The 22,207-nt window shown below is 46.3% G+C and overlaps 1 protein-coding gene across 3 annotated transcripts in view; it reads left to right on the top strand.

Annotated features, from left to right (window-relative positions):
- The window catches only part of DUSP22 (dual specificity phosphatase 22), a 57,831-nt gene extending 38,991 nt beyond the window's left edge, over positions 1–18,840 (top strand). For 2 of the 3 annotated variants that reach the window (XM_070405837.1, XM_070405839.1), the window contains exons 4-7: positions 3,680–3,729; positions 13,299–13,373; positions 15,902–16,073; positions 16,530–16,811. In XM_070405837.1, the coding sequence (XP_070261938.1) occupies positions 3,680–3,729; positions 13,299–13,373; positions 15,902–16,073; positions 16,530–16,712 (480 nt within the window). In that variant the 3' untranslated portion in view covers positions 16,713–16,811. Of the gene's footprint in view, positions 1–3,679; positions 3,730–13,298; positions 13,374–15,901; positions 16,074–16,529; positions 16,812–18,378 lie in introns of those variants that run through there. The other variant, XM_070405838.1, reaches the window with a different exon arrangement.
- Positions 18,841–22,207: the final 3,367 nt, after the last annotated feature.

Below are 22,207 nucleotides of genomic sequence, written 5' to 3'. Positions count from 1 at the left end.
GAGATACTTTCTGTGCTTTGTTAATGACTAAGCCAAGATAAATAGATGGTCTTGGGGGCAAGCAGCTGAGCATTTCGACAGTTTTGACTCCTTTCTTTACTCATTTGCATAGGTTGTTCCCTTCTCATTGTAGATCACAGTGAGATGCATCTTAGCAGGTCCCATGGGAGCAGGCAGGCAGGAGATCAGAGTCTGCAGAGTCATGCAGTGTGCCTTGCGCAGCGTGGCTGCAGGTCTGGCCTGGTTTCCTTGCTCACAGGGATAAGGCATGGGTGCCTGACGACATTTTCCTTCCCCTGCACTTCTTGTGGTGTGATCTTTATGTTAGCAGTTTTTCGCCTTGTTTTCATTATCAGCAGACATTTAGTGAGTGCCTACCTACTATGTGTCAGGCACCATTCCAGGGAAGGTTAGTGTTGTATCTTTGAGAGATCCTACCTTATGTTTTATATTTTCTCTGCCCTGCCTTAACAGTATGGGATCCCCAAACTCATGGCCCAGAGCTATTGTGTTCTTCCTTAGAAGCCTCACAGATGGGAAGCTGTACATGCTGCATCTCAATCCCAGCCAGTGAAGGAAGGGGAGGGGTACACCACACACCAAACAGCCTCCTCCAAAGTTGCCTTGTCCCTCTCGTCTGCTGTAGCTCAGGAAGGAAGGGGTCCCCTTTGTCATTTTCCTGCCTTGTGGGGCTGGCCTCCTTTCCTTGTACATTATGCCTAAGGAAGCACAGTGCTTTCTAACCACATTGCTATTGGCATTTAGTGCTCTAAATAAGCTAAGAGTTTTTTAGCCTCCGCTTCTTGCCACTTTCTTCCTTTCCTTCATTTTTTTTTCCTCCAATATATGGACTATGCTGACTTCAGATTCTAGATTGTAGATTTTAGAATCAAGTGGCTGTCAGTCAGCATGTGTGACAGGCAAGCGTCTTCACTCTGTGAGGGGAACCATCTCAGCGTCCTTGATTAATTTATGTTGCTCGGACTGATGATCACAGTGGAAGGGAAGGTGGGAACCTGAAAATCCTCTCGTCCCTCTGGAAGTATTCTGAAAGAGGTTGGAGGAAGTGTCTGGAGGAAAGAATTTCACAAGCTTCTGGGCCTGATCCATGGCCAACTCTCACTTTAAGAAAAAAAAAGTGAGTCATCTCAGTGGTGGATGTATGAAATGATCATTGTGTGATCTACACCAACAAGTTTGTTTGGCCTCTGTGGACAGAAGGAGTGAAATGACTTTTTTTTCACAGTATAATATCCATCCCATTTTCTTTCCCTTTAAATCCCTGCACCAATACCTGTCTGAATTTGGAGGTGCCTGGGAACTTCAGACAACTGCCTCAGTCCTTCCAGCAGAGCACAGTACTGCGTCCAGGGAAACGGAGACAGGGGACAATTGAGGACGACAAAGCAAGATGAGAAAGAGGAATAATCTGCTGGTTCGCTTTCTTCTGGCAGCTGATCCTTAATTTTTATCCTTGGTGCATTAAAGCCTGTGCGATCTCACATAAAGTGCTCCCATCTGGACAAGCAGTGATAAAACGTGTCTTCTTCAAGGCCCAAAAGACCCTTTGTTGGGAGATGTAATGATTGACTCAAAGCTGGAAAAAATATATGTTTGGGAACTAAGTAGGGAAATGAGTTTTTTTTTCTACCCTCATAAAAGTAGGAGACAGGAAGGGGAATTCTCTTACTTGTGTCTTCGTGGCAGACAACAGGTTTCACGCTGAGTCCGCGTCAGCAGGAAGGGGTTTGTTGAGAGCTTATTTATTGTCTCCTCAGAGAAGCTGGAGAAATAGGATTTCAGCTGAAATTCCCGGAACAATTCCCAGACCATATCATACAACTGGCCCAGTGAGGTCTGCTGCCGCCTCTGCCACCATCTGCACCTGCCCAGCAGGCGCTCTTTACCCATTCTACTCTTCCCATGTCCTGTTTCCAGATCTGCCTGGTGTGGGTTTGTCAGATGATGGAACCCGGCCCTGAGTCTGCACCCTAAAAGCAAAGGAGGATGAAAAATGTAGTTGGTGTGGACTCTGTATTGAGAAAGGGGTTCACTATGTAAGGAAGCATCAAAATGTGGAGCTGTTCCCTGGCTGGGTTGGCTCAGTTGGTTGGAACATTGTGCCATGTACCAAAAGTTTGCAGGTTCAATTACCGGTCTGGGCACATACCTAGGTTTTGGGTTCAATCCCCAGTCGGGATCTTTAAGGGAGGCAACCAATCAATGTTATCAATGTCTGTCTGTCTCTCTCTCTCTTTCTCTCATCAGTAAACATGTCCTCAGGTGAAGATTTTTAAAAAATGTGGAGCCTAACTAGTGAGGTTCAGAGGTTGAGTGTTGGCTATGAACCAGGAGATCATGGTTTGATTTGGTGGGGGCACATGCCCAGGTTGCGAGCTTGATCCTCAGTTGGCGGGGGAGAGTGTGTATGCAAGAGGTGACCGATCAGTGATTCTCTCTCCTCATTGATGTTTCTATCTCTCTCTCCCTTCCTCTCTGAAATCAATACAAATATAGATAGATAGATGATAGATAGATAGATAGATAGATAGATGATAGATAGATAGATAGATAATTTTTTTAAACGTGGAGCTGTGACAGGGTTTGGGCCAGCCACAAATTTAGATGTTCCTTACAAGACTACATTAGCAAGTACAGCATAGATATTCCTAATGACAGGAATTAATAGTAAAATTTTAACAAACAACTGTAAACTTTTCAAAAGTCCTAGAAGACATTATTTTATGACTTTGTCTGCTGAGGGAACTATAGTTGTCTAAACTATCCTACGTGCTTGTCCTTAATTTACTCTCTTACATTGGTTTTTGTTCCAGTTACTGATGTGTTCCCAGACACTTATTTCTCATGACACAATGGCAAGAGTCCATGAGGTTAGGCTACCAGAGAGGAGGCTTAAAAATGGTCCATTTAAGTCTTTATGAAGCCAAGGTTGCTGAGACATCTAGTCTTTGTATTTTCACTTGACACTGAAGACCTTTTAAACTATACTTTAAGTCCTTCTGACGAAGAAATAACTAAAATTTAATAAAACTGAAATTTAACCTGATTTTTATGCAGCATGAATTGACATAAAAATTTTTATAGAAGTTTGTTTTTTCAAACTATTTATTTTTTTAAAAAAACCTATTAGTTTAGTAAATAAGTTTTGCTTTTCTGGAAAGGAGACATAATAAATCACATTACTTCCCATGTGTAGAAACTCCTATCATGTAGGTACATCAGTGAAATTGAAATCTCCTCATACTAAATTTGATAAAGAAACTGTACCATAATGTTACAATTTTCAGATATCATGTTAAGGTTTTACTACCAGTGGATCCTAAATAAAATTGATAAAAATGTGAAACATGAAAACGAGCATCTGAGGTGAGGCCTCTGGAATTTGTACCACTTACTGGGAAGTACCCAGTTGTTTCACTTTTTGATACCCCCTGTCTACAAGCTGTTTCCAAACCAGAGCATGAACATTTGTATACACGGTCATGGAAAATAATCAGGAACCTTAATTAAAGAGTTTTCCCCAGTTCCTTGGCAACAAAAGATGAGTGACAAACTTCTCCTTTTTATTTTTTATTTTTTTGACCTTAGTAAATAGTTCCTTCAAATATCTTTCTATACTGGGTATCATCTTTTAAATTTATTTTTTATCATTCTACAGGGGGTTAAATACCTGTGCATTCCAGCAGCGGATTCACCATCTCAAAACCTGTAAGTTGTTTTTTTTCTGTATTATTTGGGGATATTAAAAATGACTAAAGGACTGCAACGTCAAATATGGAAAGGAGAGTAGAGTCTTGGGGCCGTGGGACCCTTGCTGCCGTTCACAGCTGCTGCCTCATCAGAAAGGAGGTGAGGCCCACGCAGGTGTGAGCTGCCCAGTGGGGGCAGCCTGGAGCCAGAGGCGAGCTTGGTTTGCTGGTGGTCTGTACAGTAACTGATGAGCAGTCTGTAAGAAGAGTCTGGTTTTTAAAAAGGACCTCAGATCGAACCATTAGCATGCTCATCCTTTCTCTAGCAGCAAACCCTTCCAGGAGCTGTGGGTTTTGTGTAAAGTAACACATCCAATAGAAATAGACTGTAAGCACAATGCAGTCACGCTTAGAATTTTGAGTTTGCTGGGAGGCGTATTAAAAAAGTAAAAAGAAATCAGTGATAAGAATTTTAGTAATGTTTTATTTACAATAGTATATCCAAAATACTTCCATTTCAACCATATGCTAAGTATTTTTAAATGAGATATTTTACATCCTTTTTTTCATACTAAGTCTTCAAAATCAAGCAAGCTTTCTTTACACTGCCAGCACATCTCAGATCGGATCAGCTTTATGTCAAGTACTCCACGGCCACATGTGGCTAATGGCCACTCTGTGGCACAGTGTATTTGTAAAGTCAGTCCGAGTCCAGTGAACAGATCTTCCTGGTTTAGGAAAGTCCAGCCCTCTGTTTCTTCACAGTTGAATACATCTTTGACACGGTTTTGTCTCTACAAAGAGAAATGTGTCCTTGCTATCTTTTCCAGATCAATAGCCATTATATGGAGACCTGTAGGAGTAGGCTTTGGTAGAATGGAGGAGAGGTCTCTGGAGACCCACTGCAGTTATGGCTCTAACGTTCACACTCTTTAGTTTCCAGAAGTGATCCAGAAAGGCCATGGCAGGGAGTAAAGTTTTACTGAAACATGGATTTGAACCTAGCAGGCTGAGAGGCTAGGGGCCGAAGTAAAGCATTAACCATTCAGTGCACTCACATTCCCCAACCTCTGCCTCTCAGGCTGACCTTCTGCTGTTATTGGAGGTCAGATACAATGACACTCCTAGAATTACATATTACTTCTTTCCATCAGGAAAGTTAAAAGCTATGGTAGTGTTGTGAATTTGGGATTCCATAGACTTGTCGGGACACATCCCTTGTGATTCTCACATTCTATTGCCTGCAAATCCTACATATCAGAAGTACGGACTACAGAATTTTACATGTAGGATCCCAAGTATCTAGCCTCTCTAAAAGCTATCAAAGTGGGACACTAACCAAACTTGATTTTTCACTGCTGCAGAGAAGAGAAATCACAGGCTAGGCAGTAATTTTGTTTCAAGCTACCTGTTTGAGAAAAAAAAATGGGGCTAGATGCAGACAGATTGATATGGGGAAGGATGAGAGGGATAGGTCAGGGCACAGGTGGTAGATCAGGAAAGGGCAGGGGTAGATGGAATTGGGGGCAAATACATTCTACCCAGGGCTCATGTTTTCAAAGTGACTCTCCACATTTCCTAGGAAAAGTCAATCTTTAAGATTGGTGGAGAAAGGATTTTACTAAGATCACTAGGAAAACAGTAGTAGCTTAGGTCTGGAGGGAGGGGAAGATGCTTTAGAGAACTTCCTTGGTTACGAGTTGTGCCAAGAAACAGAAGTGGTTGGGAGGGCATGGTATGTACGGAAGGAAGTGAGCCACTCGCCTTTCTCTGAGCCCACAGCAATCTTCTGCCTGCATTTTGGTGGCTATTTTTAGAATGGTTGCTTTGCTCTTATCTCAAACTGAGATTCTGACATACTGTTGAATTTGTCAATACCTAATTGGCTCTCTGACTCTTTGGAAGAATCAAACTGTAGCACATCTGGGCATTTGCTGTTAGGACACATGACCACGTGTACTTTGCGCTGCCCCTCAGGGTTCTCAGCGCAGTTACGAGTGAATCTCTGGGCTTGCCAGGACAGGACCCTGACTTTCCACGTAAAGGTAGAGCAGTGAGTGTCCTGTGCTATGTGGATAAGTGAGCAGTAGACCCAAAATTGGAGATCTCAACTTTAAAACAAGTTTCAAATACCTTGGGCAAGTCAGTTCTTTCATCTGAAAAAGGCCTGCCTTTAGGATTTTGGAGGTGAGATCATATATGTGAAAGTGTTTTCTATGAACTCTAAGCACTTTTGAAAATAAGAGGATATTACTGTATCTTGGGAATTACAGAAAAAGTAGTTGAAAATAAGTTTCGGTGTTCAGGCGGCCTGCTTCATTTCCTTGGAAGGTGTGCTTGTGGAAAGGTCAGGTGACAGGAGGGGGCAGCAGCTGCTTCTGGCAAAGCCAGAGGATTAACCTATAAGATTTGAATTAGTTCTTGTCTGTGCCAAATATATACAACGATGTTGTTACAATGTGTGTGGTTTGCCTCTTAAACCCTCTCCTTGTATTTGGATGAAAGCGTAGTGTAGGAGAGGAGTTTGCAGTTGGGAGTTATTGCAGCATCCATGTTTGGGGCTAATGATAGAACTGTGCAGAGAATGCATATTGCTGCTGTTGGAGTGAAGTCTTAGCAGAGCACAACCTCTATTGCAATTGAAAAACTAAGGCCAGACCATTGTTCACCAAAAGGCAGAAAAACTGGCACTCTGCTGCTGGGAGTTAGGCATATAGGCATTTGTGTGGTTCTTTAGGGAAACTTATTTTTAAATCCTTTGTAATAGCAACACTTATGCATAGTAAGATTTTGGGCATGATTCTATAAGTTTTTCTTGCTCTACTAAAATTAAATGGAGAATATGGAGTTAAGCTGAACTTTGAGCATGCCTTGTATGTTAAGACAGCCTATGAAATAGCTTTTCTCTTTACCTGTTACAAATGTTTTATTGGAAAGCATCGCATGCCTTCTAAACCAGCGGTTGCCAGCCTTTGGACCTCATGGACCTCCAGTGGTTCACGCACCACTGGTTGGGGACTGCTACTCCAAAAATTTCCTTAAGCCAGTGGTCGCCAACCTTTTGGACCTCATGGACCACCAGTGGTCCACGAACCACCAGTTGGCGACCGCTGTTCTAAACGGAAGCATGCTTTCTGAATATAAGCAGACTACTAACTTACTATTGCAGGTGGAACAGTTGACTCTGTTTATATGACCTGTCTCATTTTGTGTAGCCTGTAAATATTAGGAACATTTGAAGGCTAGAGTGAACCTTCATTTCTGTATGATCAACCATTGTGGGTGGTTAGAAGATAATCTTAATGCTCTTGCTAACAAAAGAGAGAGGGAGGTAGAATGAGGCAAGAAAGTTTTATTCAATTGTTAAATATCAGCTCTCTGTACTCTAATGCCTCTTCTCTTCAGGAGAACCTCAGGCAGTTTAGAAATCTCTGGGTAACCCAATTAGAACTGGTAGTTCTTTAGTTCAGCCACTTGTAATTTATGATGCCTGAGAGTTCCTATTTTTTTTTTCCTTTCTATAAAGGATATTGTAATAATAATAATAATGCCTAATAACCAAGACTGGCAAGGTTTTTCAATATTTTTAATTGATTTCAGGGAAAGGGAGAGTGGGGAGAGAAAGAATCATCCATGTGAAAGAGAAACATTCTTTGGCTGCCTCCTGTTCATGACCTGACTGGGGATCGAACCTGCAACCTGGTGCCCTCACCAGAAATTGAATAGGTGACTCTGGGTGCATGGAACGATGCTCAACTAACTGAGCCACACCAGCCAGGGTGAGAGTCCCTATATTTAATGACAAAATAAATTCTAGAAAACTGTATTGCTTATTGTTCTAAACTTATGTATTTTAAAAATTATTTCCAACTTTGAATATAACTTAAGGTTTTATATCCTAAATCTTTACCCACAGATTTCTATGCCCACAGGAATTCTTCTGCTAATTTTGATCTTTGAAACATTGCTGTCACTTGGTATTCAGTTGCTGCAAACCCGCTGCCCAGAAAGGTCAATTCTCTATCTTGGCCTCAGTACTCACTAACTCCCCATCTGATCTTCCAGGAACTTGATATGCAGAAACCTGGTTTGAGATAACATTAACACATTAAGATAGCGGTTCTCAACTTGTGGGTCGTGACCCCTTTTGGGGGTCAAATGACCCTTTCACAGGGGACGCCTAAATAGTAGCAAAATTACAGTTATGAAGTAGCAACGAAAATAATTTTATGGTTGGGGGTCACCACAACATGAGGAACTGTATTAAAGGGTCGCGGCATTAGGAAGGTTGAGAACCACTGCATTAAGATTTTAGTTCTGTTTCCCCAACCACCTTGCCTTGCAAAGTCAAGGCACATGAAAATTCAGAATCTCATAGTGGCGATAATCCCCCAGATCCAGGCTGCCCACTTTGCTTGACTTGTTACAATTAGGGACATCCTGGAGTTTGTATCAACTGCACAGCTGCATGTTCTCCAAGTGGCTGATGGAGATGGGTTGGTGAATTAAGGTTTTGGAAATATTTGCTTTTGCTTTCTCTCTGTGCTTTCCTAGGGAAGCTGTTGTAACCTTACTTCTCTCACTGTAAAATAACTATCTCACACAATTTTTGTAGTATTAGGTGAGATAAGTAGAAGTGTTTATGAACACTAAGCATCTGCAAAGATAAGATTTTAATTTCTGTGTATTCAAGTAAGGAGTGATAATGTACTTTGAAAGTGAGTGGTTAGGTGTATAGCAGCTTATTTGTTCATTCTTATTTTAATGTTTATTAAGTTGGCATTTTATATGTAGACATCATTAAGGGTGTAACTTATTTTTCATCTTCTCCTTCGGTCAAACGCAGGAGCTTGGTCTGTGCTGGGGAGTTGGCAACATTGTCTCGTTATCGTAAAGCCTTCATGACGTCCCGGGTTGGGAATCAAACAGATTTCTAAACTGCTTGAGGTTCTCCTGAAGAGAAGAGGCATTAGAGTACAGAGAGCTGATATTTAACAATTCAATAAAACTTTCTTGCCTCATTCTACCTCCCTGTCTTTTTGTGTATTTTTATTTAGTGTAGCTGATGTCCTCTGTACTCTCTCCTATTTACTTTTTTTTTTATTTTCATTGTTTAAAAAATAATTTTGCAAGATCAGAGCTAGGTGGCCCTTGATGGCCCTTCCAAACAGATGCATACACACATGAGAACTTACACACACATGCTCATACACGGCTCCAAAGGACATTGCAGTCTATAGGAAAGAGAAATATGTGGAAAGTGTATATTGCATTTTTCATAAGGCTTTTTAACTTGAACTATTTTTTAGTCTTAGACTATGTCTTTCTAGTGTTTGTAGTGTTGAACTATTCTTTGTGAAATTATTTTGTACTAGATGGTAAAGAGGGGTGTTTTTTTTTTCTTGGATGTGTTGGTTTTTTTTAGATTGCTTTTATCTTCCCAGCTGGTGTGGCTCAGTTGGTTGAGTGTCAACCTAAGAACCAGGAGATCATGGTTCAATTCCCCACCAGGGCACATGCCCAGGTTGCAGACTCAATCCCCAGTGTGGGGCATGCAGAAGGCAAATGATTAATGATTCTCTTTCATCATTAATGTTTCTCTCTCTCTCTCTCTCCCTTTCCCTTCCTCTCTGAAATCAATAAGAATATATTTAAAAATAATAATATAAAAATAAAATAACCTTATTTGCCAGAATGAAAAGTAAGGTGCAACCAACCTGATTGAAAAATGGGCACAGGGTCTGAATAGCAACTTTTCAAAGAGGAAATACAAATGATCAAAGACATATGAAAAAACTAGAGGGCCCGTGCATGAATTCGGGGGGTGTCTGGGAGGCAATCAGGGGCGGGGCCAGCCAGGGGGAGGGGCCGAGGGCAGTTGGTGGGCCAGCCCCACCCCCTGGTCGAACTCCCAGTCAGAACTTCCAGTAGAGGGGACAATTTGCATATTAGTCTTTTATTATATAGGATATTCAACATCGCTAATTATTAGGGAAGTGCAAATCAAAACGACAAAGAATAGCTATTAGCAAAAATAAATTATATACTAGTGGCTTGGTGCACAAAATTCGTGGCTTTGCTGTCTGTACGGCTGCTGTGAGTAAGCCCAGTTGCCATCAGGGTGCTGGGCCATTTCTGGGCTTCAGCTTATGGAGGCAGAGTCCTCACAGGACAGGACTCTTCATGCCCACAGGGGGATCGCAGCGACCAAGACTTGTAGTCTTGGAGTACGAAGATAAACACCATATGGTGTTGCTTGGCTGCTCTCTGGAGGTCAGGAAAGCATGGCTGGCCCTGGTTCTGGTCTCTGGATGGAGAAGGAGGGGTTGGGGATGCACTGTCCACAAGGAGGCTAGCACAGACTGAGGAGGAAGAAGAGGAAGGGCACCTGGGCAATACAGCTGTGGGGCTGTTTGCTGAGCCCCATGAAGGATATCTCTGCTGAAGTGCCCTCTGCCTGCCCAATGGGTTCCCTCTGGGTGGTCACCAGCAGAAGCAGCATTATTGGGTGAGTGTGGAAGACACATGGCCCCAAGTGTTCCCTCTGGATGTCAGCAGCAGCATTATTGGGAGAATGTGGAACATATGGCCCATGTGTTCCCTCTTAGTGTCAGCAGCAGCATTATTGGGTGAGTGTGGAACACACGTGGCCCAGGGGTTCCCTCTGGGTGTCAGCAGCAGCATTATTGAGTAAGTGTGGAACACACGTGGCCCAGGGCTTCCCTCTGAGTGTCAGCGGCAGCGGCATTTTTGGAACACTTGCAGGCTGTGCTTTCCTTCTGAACCAGCAGGCTGGCTTGCTGAGTACAGAATGTGTGGAAGCAAATACACAATGAGGAGCAGGAATAGGGAACCTGTGTTTATGGAAGCAGTTTGTGGTGCGATGGTGCCTCAGGCTATGCTTCTGCTTCAGTCAGAGGGTGGAGCAATATCAGAACCAGAGTCGTGGGTATTTCCCACTGTGGAGGAGGGTGTTTAATGGCCAGGGCTTGGGCTTATGTCATTAGCTTCCCTGGAAATAACCCCCCACTCCCTGCAACACACCAAAGCAGTAGTGAGCTCGCCTGCTTCCTGGCTTTTCTTGGAAAAGGCATTTCTAGGAATGCCTGCCTGGCTTGGCCTCGTGCCTAAAGTGTCATGAGTCAAGTTTCCTGGCAGGACTCTGAGCAGGCACTTTGTTGGTATCGTTGCGCCTCTGGGCCAGGCGCTCTGGGCTCTGCAGGGTGCACAGGAGCCCTCGTGGGCTCATTTGCACTTGCACTGGATGCAGTTAGAGCTGGAGGAGTAAGGGTCTGGTGGGGGCAGAGTGAGGGCCCGTCCTCAGCCCCTTAGTTCCTTTACACACTGGCTCTAGGCCGTGGCAAGCTTAGATTTGCCCTCCTGACCACACCCACACCCCCCACCTCTTATTCTGAGATGTGACAAGGCTGCTCTTGAACCCAGATACACTCCACAGTGCTTAAGAACTAGGTTCCATTGTGCACATAGTTTGGGATGTGCAAGTATAAAAACTGGGCATAAGATGCTCCCACTCTGAAATTTCAGCAAAAGCATTCGTGTGTCATCTTTGCAAGATCTTGGTGATTGCCACAGCACCAGCCCTGTCCCCAGACAGCAAGGCCTGCCCGCCTGGTGGAGCACTGTTAGCTCCTGTGTCACTGGATGCTTTTGCAGTGCTCCCAGACAGTCTGTTGTTTATGCACTAAGGCAGTTGTCATTTATTCCTAGGTGTGCTCTTCTCTTTTTGGTTGCCTTCTTCTTCCCTGCTGTCTTATCCCAGATGCAGCTCTCCCACAAAGGATAGGCTGGACCACAGGCTGTGGCCTGGGAGGCTTTTCCAGATCCCCTGGATGTCCTAGTGTGGCTGGCCTGGTGACAAAGGCGTGCACACTCTAGCTGCACCCTTGGCCACTAGCCTCTAGTCAGGGGTGGGCCTGGCTTCTGGGCCGGCTGTCCGGCTCGGATATACAGTCAGACCCACTTACCCCTGTCCTGTCTCCCCTATGCAGTGGCCTCCAGAGGAGGACAGGTCACACTGTGTACACCACTAAGCCGATTGCAGACAGTAGCCTATAGCCACTCCTAAGCCAGAAGAGTTGGCTCCATGTGTTTAAAACTGTTGAATTAGTTGCTGATATCAGGAAGATTGTATTTGGTTGTAGGTAACAGAATATCTGATTGACAGTGTTTTAAGTTATAAAGACATTTATTACTTAACTCCTTGACCCAGAAGTCTGAAAATGGATGCTCCCAGGCCTAGGCAGCAACACCTTGATGCCCCCCTATCCATCCTGCTACCCTTCCACTCGGAGGCCTGTCACCTGTGGTCCCAGGCATCTGATGCAGTTCTAGGCAGAGTGCTCACTTCCAGTGCCCTGGCAGGAAGCCTCGGGCAGAGATAGCTTTCCTTTCATCAGAAGGAAAACTTTCCCAGAAATCCCCACCACAAGCTTTCCCTTCACTTCTCAGGCCAGAACTGAAGAGAATAGGGGATTCTGAAGACTGGGCTTGCTGCTGCCCCAGCGAAGTCAGTGCAGCCGAACATGCTTCGCCACCTGCAGAGCCAGAGGGTTTCACTGCATGCTCCCCATTGCTGGGTTTGAGAAATGGGAGACTGAGCACCGAGCCCTCACCTGCTTGCAGCGCCTGGCCTTCAGGCTGGGCTCACCCCGTGCTTACACCCCTCTACAGTTTCATGGCTCCACACCCCGCTCTAAGGACTCTCAGCACTAACACTCAGATGTCAGGATTCCATCAGGAATCTTTTCTTGCCCACTTTACACCAAGCCAGTCTTTGGGAGTAGAGTTGCAATGCCCTGAGTCACTTTGCAGATTTATGCCTGTCCCAGAGTGGCTAGGCACCTGAACTTAACACTACGGAACTTCTCTGCAGTCAGTGCCTGTGGCGATCATTGCATCACACCTGGATTTCCCATTCTGACTAGACACATGGCAGCAAAGCTGAGAGTCAGAAGTGAGGGTCGTGGCTTATTGTCCTAGAGAACTTTAGAATCCATGGAGCATGTTGGCATGTAAAACATATTCCCACTACAGCAGAGGTTAAGGGGAGCCACGGGGCTTTCCTGAGGCCACACAGCCACTAAGCTACTGAGTGGGTAGGCGTTGGAGCTGCAGTTGTCATTTCCACACAGCTCTCCTGTCACACAGACGGGACAGGAGGAGGCCGGTGTGGAAGACTTACTGGTTGTTCAGAGTGTCAGAAGTAAACTAGCTTTTCGGACTTGGGGAGCCTGCATAAGTGGGCACCTTCCTCACCAAAGTGGCTGTAGGTCTGCCGGTGTGCTGCCGAGCATCAGGGGGCCAGACTGACCGTGGGGCTGGGCAGAAGCCACCCACCATGACCACCAGTCAGTGGCAGTAGAGAAATTCCAAGCAGCCCAGATGTGGGCATCCCTCAGGCCTCAGCTCCCCAGGCCTCGGGGTGTGTGATGGGCACTGACACGCAGGCAGCTCTGCCCAACAGTGTGGCCAGGAAGCTGAGTGGCCGAGACCTTCTAACAAACCTCAGGTGGACTTTTTCCATGTGTTGAGTAAATGAATGTCACTTCTCTCTTTTTCTCCCCTCAGGACAAGACATTTCAAAGAAAGTATTAAATTCATTCACGAGTGCCGGCTCCGGGGAGAGGGCTGTCTTGTCCACTGGTATGTGTGCCTCTTGCCTGATAGCCGTTCAGCTTGGTCGATTCTCAGGGCTTCCCTGTGTGCAGTTAATTATTTAATCTCCTAATGGTTTTTTTTCCTCCCTCGAAACCTCAGACACACACCCCACTTGAGTGTCCTCTTTGTTCAACACCGTTGGCCTTCATTGAGAGAGAACCCTAAAACTTAGGTTTTTCATCTTCACAGGTAGGACTTCTATAGGGACTGTCAGGCCCCTGGACAGCAGAGCCTTTGTGGCCAACCTCTGCCATTCTGTCAGAGCAGCCTCCATGGAGGGAACAGACTGTAGGTTTGTTCCTGAGCCCTCAGGGTCTTTCAGAGCACAGTTCCTTCCGAAGAGCTGTGATTGTGTGTGTGGTGGTAGCACCGCGTCACTGTAGTACTGCATCACCATAGCACCAGAGTGGCGGCTCTCTCTCCATCTAGGTTGGGACTTTGTGTGTGTTTGGCTTTGAAAGGATCTGAATAGACTTAGAATTAAGCAGTTACATACAGCTGTGCCCCTGGATTCGGCTGTACTCTGGGTGTGCATGTAGGCACACATACATATACATGCATGTATATACGCACTGCAGAGGAAGGGACTGGGACAGGTGGAGCTGAAGGACAGCACACGGAGCCTGGCGCAGAGTGAGCTCTCCCAGAGTGTCGGCTCTCACTTCACTCCCTCATTTTTCTGTCTTCCTCTGGCAGCATCACTAACCTGAATGGGAGGCAGCAGCCAAAGTCTGGAGCCATGCTCAGTGTCAGAGTGCAGGCTGAGTACCTGCCTCTCTGCCTTGAATGAGGCTCGATGTTGGCCAGCAGCTTGAGTCCCTGTTGCAGTGAAGCTCTCTGGAAATACACTAGCGCCGCTGGGCATGCCACTGCCGAAGTGGGGGGCAGCCCTGGTGGCAGAGGGGGTCCAGTGCACAGTGTCCACAGGGGTCATTCATGAGAACTGTCGTTTGTCCTAAGGGCCAGGGACCCGTCATGAGGGAGCAAAAACATAGATAGTTTGATTGCTTAAAAAGGGTGTTCTGCAGTTTTATAAAGTTCTTGAAATAGAGTGCTTATTTATTTTACTTTTAAAAAGAGTAGGACATGTTATAAATACAAATGGTGGGTTTTGTAGCATTGTTTGCCTTTTCATTAAAGCTCTTTGGGGCCATAGCTGGTTTGGCTCAGTGGATAAAGCGTCAGCCTACAGACTGAAGGGTCCCAGGTTTGATTCCTGTCAAGGGCACATGCCTGGGTTGCAGGCTTGATCCCCACCCAGTAGGGGGTGTATAGGAGGCAGCCAATCAATGATTCTCTCTCATCATCGATGTTTCTAACTCTCTATCCCTCTCCCTTCCTCTCTAAAATATATATATGTGTGTGTGTGTGTATCACTTAGGGAGTGCAGTTGGAGCCATTTAAAGGGCAGTTTTGCCAAACCGGTTTGGCTCAGTGGATAGAGCGTCGGCCTGCGGACTGAAGGGTCCCAGGTTCGATTCTGGTCAAGGGCACGTACCTTGGTTGCGGGCACATCCCCAGTGGGGAGTGTGCAGGAGGCAGCTGGTCGATGTTTCTCTCTCATCGATGTTTCTAACTCTCTTTCCCTCTCCCTTCCTCTCTGTAAAAAAATCAATAAAATATATTTTAAAAAATAAATAAATAAATAAAGGGCAGTTTTGAACTCCTTTCTCTACCTGGACTTCTAGGGTTCCAGATTGCAGCTCAAGAAGATGTATTTTTTAAAATATATATATTTTATTTTATTGATTTTTTACAGAGAGGAAGGGGGAGGAATAGAGAGCTAGAAACATCGACCAGCTGCCTCCTGCACACTCCCCTCTGGGGATGTGCCTGCAACCAAGGCACATGCCCTTGACCGGAATTGAACCCGGGACCCTTCAGTCCACAGGCCGACGCTCTATCCACTGAGCCAAACTGGGTAGGGCGAGAAGATGTATTTTTTAAAAGATTTCATCATTTCTGAGATAAAGCCTTACGGAGGAGACATCACATCAAAGTGGTTTATTAGTGTTATTACCATATTGATAATATTATTTATATTTAACTATCTGTAGGTCTCATAGTCTAGGAATTTGTATTTCATACAGCTGTGCAAATCTGAATATAGACTTTTCTCAAAATGAGAAATGTGCTAAACTTCCCCATCAGAAACCGTTACTAGAACACTCCAAATCTGACGCAGTACAGCCTTTCCTTGACCACCTTACTTTGCATATGCATTTACAATAGGTCCCCTACTCAGCCTGCTAGAGACACGTAACCCTTACTGCCCGCAGAGCATACACATGGCTGAATTTCAGAGCACGTGTGTGTGTGCTCTCAGGTCCTCTGCCTGGTTGTGTCCATGGTTGAGGGATTTCCAGGTAGCATATTGGCTTGTTGTCCACTGGCAATCCAAGGCAGGAAGACTCTAGAATCAGGTCCATAAAGTCCTTGCTCCAAATGGGTCAGAAGGTAGACTGCAGACCCTAAACCTTCCTTGCCCACGGGCCATTCTCTTGGCCCCACAGCCTGGCCGGTGTCTCCAGGAGTGTGACTCTGGTGATCGCGTACATCATGACCGTCACTGACTTTGGCTGGGAAGATGCCCTGCACACTGTGCGTGCAGGCAGGTCCTGTGCCAACCCCAACCTGGGCTTCCAGAGACAGCTCCAGGAATTTGAGAAGCATGAAGTCCATGAGGTAACTGTGCTCCAGGGACTCGGGAGGTAGGCAGCACACCCTGGGAAGGTGCCTGTCTTTCCACACAATCCTGGAAGCATGGAGGTTGAAGTTGGAGAGGCCCTCAGAGGACATCTGGTCCAAGGATACCTTACCTGCACCCCACATGAAGTCCTCCCTGGTCCCTTGTTCACCAGCCACAGCCACAGGATATCACCCTTTACGATCTTCCTTGGGCCCCGTGTGCTTCATTTCTCTCCCTGGGGGTCAAGTACTGTTTTCTAGGTTTGGCTGACATTCATGTCCTCAAGCCAAAACCTGAAGAAGCAGTAATTTCTCTTCTTTGACACTGCCTGGCCCACCACAGAGCTGTGACTGCCCATGCCCATGTATTTGCCAGTTTGTATGTAACACGTAAAAGTCTTACATGCATGCCGGTGTGTGTGTGACGTTTGCTTTTCTTTTCAACTCCTTCAGTACCGGCAGTGGCTGAAGGAGGAGTATGGAGAGAGCCCTTTGAGGGACGCAGAAGAAGCCAGGAACATTCTGGGTAAATATAAAGAGCAGGGGCGCATGGAGGCCCCGCCCGGCGCCTGGAGGGAGAGCAGCTTTCAGGCCCTGCCTCCTCTGGCCTACAGCAAGTACCCTACGGAGACCTAACACTGCAACCTGGTGCCTGCCTTTCCGCCAGGCGACCTCATGTGCGGGGTGCCACCTCGCCTCAGAGGACAGGAGGGGAGGCTGGCGAAGAAAGTGGATCCAGGCTCCTATCCAGGACCTCCCCAGCCCTGCCTCAGGCCCTTCCACTCTGTCTTCCCAAAACTTCTGCACTGTCTGGAGGCTGCTCCCTGCCCACACTGTCACTTGCCTCTGTGAGGGTCATTGTGCACATGTGTGTGTGTGTGTGTGTCTCTGCATGTGTCTGTTTGCATGTGTGAGTGTGTGAACAGTGACGAGCACTCTTGGTCCACACTGCCAGCTGCTACCACCCCCTTTCCCTTTGCCCAGCGCTCCAAGTGAGGGCTTTCCTGTCAGCATCTGCAGTGCTGTGCAGCCAGAAGCAGCCCTTGTCTGTGAACACGCACTGAGAACTTGGGCAGTGGCTGAAGGCAGCCACCCCCAGAATGCAGGTGGCCATGGCAGGGCAGCAGGTGGCCAGACTCCCTCTGAGATGGCTTCGGGGGCCTTGGAAGATGGTGGCGGTCAGTGTTCTGACCATTGCCTAGACTTAATGACTGCCCCAGGCCTGGGCTTCCTGCTGCCTCAAGTCAGGTCCCCTTGGAGCCCATCATGTCCCCAGGTTCTGTGTGGTATTTGTTCTCTCTGGCACCCACTGCATTTTAGTTCCATGGGGAGCACTACCAATTCAGCCAAAGCTGTGTGCTCTGAATGCCCTGCCTTTCTCTTCCCTCCAGCTTCACTGACTCCCAACCACTTTCTGTCTCTCTCTGCCAGGGGCCCTTCCAAAGGCTTGCTCGCACTTTTAGGTTTGGGGAAGAAAGAACATTTATTAGGCATTGTAGCAGTTTGCATTTAAAGATACAATTTTAAATGTGCACTTATTGAGCACCTTTGTGTATGCTGTGGATTTGATATTTGATCTCAGCTACCTCATTAAATGTTTTTTGAAAAGGCGTTTTTCGTGGTTCCAGTCAACTCTGCCTCATAGTTGAAGATGTTCGGTTGTGATTGTTTTCTGAAGCCAAAGGGAAAAGCATCAGTGTCACTGAGCTATTTAAAGTTTCTGATTTGGGCTCCAATAATGCTTTCTGGTGGGTAAAATTCCACAGTCAGGCCACGGCCAGCAGGCAGCAGAGCACCTACAGCTGCAGCATGGGCCAGCGGGCATGCCGGCGTGCTGCAAGCATTTCTGTGCCCAGCCTTTGTACAGCTCCAGTGCTTCAGCGCGCAGAGCCACGGAATGGAAACCCATCCCTGGCTTCTCCCTAAGGAGGTGCTGCACTCTTTCTCTGATGCTGCCACACAAGGAGCCTGAGTAAGAGGTTTCCCGTGCTTTAGAGGGTGTGTCACAGGTGAGCTCTTGGGGGATCGGTACAATGACATCTCCCAACTCTACGGGCGTACAGGCCCCAGGTATTCAATAAGAAGCGTGGCCATGGACTTCCCACATACAGATGAAATAATTTGCCTATGAAGTACACTTTTCCTTAAACCAAAAATAAATGTAAATATGTTAACTAGAAAGTATTGAAGATATCAGTTTGAATGCTTAAACGTATGTTCACTTATGAGCATCAAAATATATTCCTGTAGGTCCCGAAATGCTGTCTTACTATTTGTTGCCAGCACTGTTCTTTCTCCACAGCCACACCGGGCGTTCTGAAGTACTGGGCCTTTCTCAGAAGACTGTAACGCACCTGAAGTCGGAAATGCTGCAGAGCCACCGAGTTTAGTCTGGTGCTGCCAGAAAGAAAACCTAGAGTTTAAGTGTCCAGAACTGTTTTGTGAACTTGTCTGTTGTTTTAAACGGAGTACCTGTGTAATCGTGTTGTTACATGTTGAACACTGAGGACACTCTTAGCGAGAGGACATGTTTTTGCCTTAATTCCAGTGCTGCGGCGATGCCTTTGACCACAATCTTGGTGCCTCGGCAGCAGTCTCGACAGTCTTGCTGCCATCCTGACTGTAGCCTCTGGTCACGTGCTTCAGTCTCCCAGCTGGCCTGTCTCTCTTGGTGTGTCTTACCCATGGTTTATGTTCTCTCCATGGTGACATTTACCAACAGCTACACACTTTTATTAATAAAAGGTAGCGTAGCCACATTTAACTTTGTGTTCAGAGCATCCTTCCTTAGCTAAGGCATGGGCGGTGCGTGTTCCTGCCTGGGAGGGCCACGAAGCAGGTTCGGAGCCTGCTCCTCCAGCACAGATGCTGATTTTATTTTAGAGGCTGTTTTCCTCCGGGGGAAATACAGCAGACACTAGGAAATGTGAACCAATTTCTCCATGGGAGAAAAGTCAATCCATGAAAGCAAGAAGTTCAGAAACGGGAGCTGTGTGCCTCTGCACAGGGTGGGAACTGAATGCCAGCAGTCTGGAGTGATTGCATCTCACACAGAGATGGCCCAGCCATTCTCCTACCCCCCGCCCCCGCCCCCGCCCCCCAGCACTGCTGCAGGCTGTTGAGCACAGGTTCTGATTCAACCCCCAGCTTCTAATGTGAAAAACCACAAACTGGCTCCAGGAACAATTTAAGTTGACTTCCTACATTGTCCTTGTTTAAATCCAGTTTGGGGGGGTGGGAGTGCTGGGGTGTAACTTTTTACTTCAAGTACAGGTTTGGCTTGAACTACAGGCAGGTGTGCATGGTCCCCGGCTTGCCATATGTTCCAAGTTTCTGCTTCCAGTGCCTGGAAGCTCCTGGCAGGGGGCTGGAGCTGTGTTGGGCTAATCTGGTAGCAGCCCCTGATGGGTGAGATGACATGGCGTTGATTAGTTTGTGGCATAAATGTTTATTCTGACTCAGCAGGCTTACAACCAGTTTGACCCAGTGGATAGAGAATCAGCTTGCGAACTGAAGGTTCCTGGGTTCCATTCTGGTCAAGCACACATGCCTGGGTTGCGGGCTCGATCCCCAGTAGGGGCTAGCAGGAGGCAGCCAATCAATGATTCTCTTTCATCATTGATGTTTCTATCTCCCGCTCCCTCTCTGAAATCAATAGAAACATATTTTTAAAAAATTTTAAAGATAATCTTGACTATGCCTAGATGTTGGAGGCAGAGGCCTCTTCCCTGGCCTGGTCAGGCCCAGTGGTTAGGTCACACTTAAGATGGGGGAGCAGTGGACTCCTGCTGCCCCAGGGCCTTGGTTTGTGAAACAAGATGGTTGTGGCCCAGGCAAGTTTTCATAGGCTATTTTTTTTCTGTCATTTACTTTTGCACAGATCCTTTCTAGCCTGAAATTCAGAACCATGGCCTACAGTGAAGGTGACTTAACTAGGTCACCTGCTCTAACCTCCACTCCATCCAGGTATCTGCTCATTCACTCCACTCATCTCCACTCCATTCAGGTTTCTGCTCACTCCATTCAGGTATCTGTTGATAAACCCTCTCTGCCCAACATGATTCTTTGACTTAAATCATGTTTTTCAGAGTACCTTAATTAACCTTGAGTGTCCTCACAGTCCTCAATAGCATTTTTGCTTTTCCATGAGCATGGTTTGCCACTAGTGGCTTCTTTAATGTATTGGGTTCTGGTTCTTTTTAGTTTTTGTCTCAACAGGGAACCCCACTTTCAGCATCTGGAACTGCTCACATCACTCAGGCAGAGACAGCTAATGAACTCTAGTGAGAGCCTATAAATTCTAGTTATCGTGTGTGTGTGTACACGCATGCACACAGCTGTGTTTTATTGTTTTGAGTTGTGTTTTAGAGAAATTCTTAACCTTCAGGGCGTCCTGTCTGCAACTCAAGGGACATGTTGAGCTCAGGTACCTGAGCACCCAGGGAAAAGGCAGAGCTTGTGTTGCACAACATGAGTTGATCAGGAAGGCTGCTCTGTAAACCCGCCTCTTACCATAGAAATGGGGAACACACTGTCAAGCCCTGTGATCCACTAGACGGCTCCTCCCATCCTGACTCTGAGCTATTAATAATTTTATTAAGAATGTGCTTTCAACATGCTGTATTTATACATGTACTTAACAAGAAACCACCAAGACTTCAGAGGGAAGTTCCTCTTCCCTTTCCTTGTATTGCCAGAGAAAGGGGAGAAACTGAGAAAAAAAGAAAAACTGCCTTCGACTTGTTGTGGGAGGCTTGAGCACCTCCATCCCTTGGGATCTAGCAGGGGCTCCTCGACCCAGGCTCGGGGAGTCATGTAACACCCTGACTGTGTTTCATTATGCAGAGCTATCTTGACACTTCGCTCTCGTTTCCCTCCCATTAGAGACCTGTGACTGTAATAACAGAGCATAATTATTTTAGCTAGTATCAAAATTAGTGTTCCATTTTGCACCTTAGGCTTAACCACCTTATTGAGTATCTGACTAAAGGTTGCAAGTGTGCCCTGTCTGTCTCTCCATCAGGGGAGAATTACCAGTGCATGTTTGAACATCTGCGAATGGGGTTTATTTTGGCTGCAGACCTCTATGCAAACTGTTGATCATAAAGAGTTAGTAGTTCCTGAAGCTTCTAGTTCAGGTCATTAGAGTTGGTGCCAAAAGCTATTTTAACAGGTGACTGAAAGTACTCAGCCGCTCAGTATTCTAATTGAGTGTGATGTGGAGTTTATTTAGAGGTAGAAAAAACTTTCTGTGTGGGATTTTTGTACAAAGGCCTGTTTAAGAAAACTAGGTGGGAGTTGGGAAGGCGTTGGTTTTTTTAGCTAACAGTCCCTTCTAGGAATAATGTAGTTTGAGATAGCTTTTGGAAACAATGCCAATCCCACCATTTGCTCATTTGCATAGCTTGACCCAAGAAGATCACATCAGTGTACAGTGGCCTTCCCACTTAGCTGCTCAGTCCTCCAAGACACACACGTACCCAGCAGCATGCACGAATGGAGCATCACAACCAGCATGGTGTTGGCCCCTCTTCCCTTGAGGTCTACGTACGTCTACTGTCTTCCCCTTAGCCTCATGCACCCACCCCCAGAAGTGGCCAGAAATGGCACAAACAGGAACCATACTTTCTGGTGAGCAGGTTTGCCTTTTGCTGCTCGGCTCTGGGTTTCCCCAAGGCCCTGGTGGGGAGCCTTTTTGGAAAATAAAAATCAAAAAGGCCTCTACATTTGTACTAAAGAAATGTCACCTTCTGCTTTGCAAAGGGTGTGCCCTTCGTGACCAGAGGCCCAAGTGGCACAGAACTTCCTCAGAACAGGAGTCCCTAGAGAGGCTTGTCATGTGCAGGTCAGATGTTCTGATTCTCCCTGGTCTGTGTTGAGCTGCACTGATGTGGTGGCCGAGGGAGAGGTGAGGCATGAGGAGGAGCATTGCTTGACTTGGTGGTGGCTTTCATCACTCTGAAAATGAGCTGCATCCCAGCCATCTGCCTGCTATCACTACCTGTCTTCCTCAGGTGCCCATGGAGCAGGTGTGGTAAGGGGCTGTGTTTAACAAATAGGAGGCTGAAGTATTGAACCAGTGAGCTGAGCAGGCGGGCAAGGTGGTCACATGGCAGGCAGGCCTAGCTAAG

The sequence above is a fragment of the Myotis yumanensis genome, unplaced genomic scaffold (genome assembly GCF_028538775.1).
Source record: "Myotis yumanensis isolate MYYU_CA2020_CCGP unplaced genomic scaffold, mMyoYum1.0.hap1 SCAF_2, whole genome shotgun sequence".
NCBI classification, from domain to species: domain Eukaryota; kingdom Metazoa; phylum Chordata; class Mammalia; order Chiroptera; family Vespertilionidae; genus Myotis; species Myotis yumanensis.
Note: the sequence above shows the minus strand (reverse complement) of the source record. Positions and strands in the feature narration are given on the sequence as shown.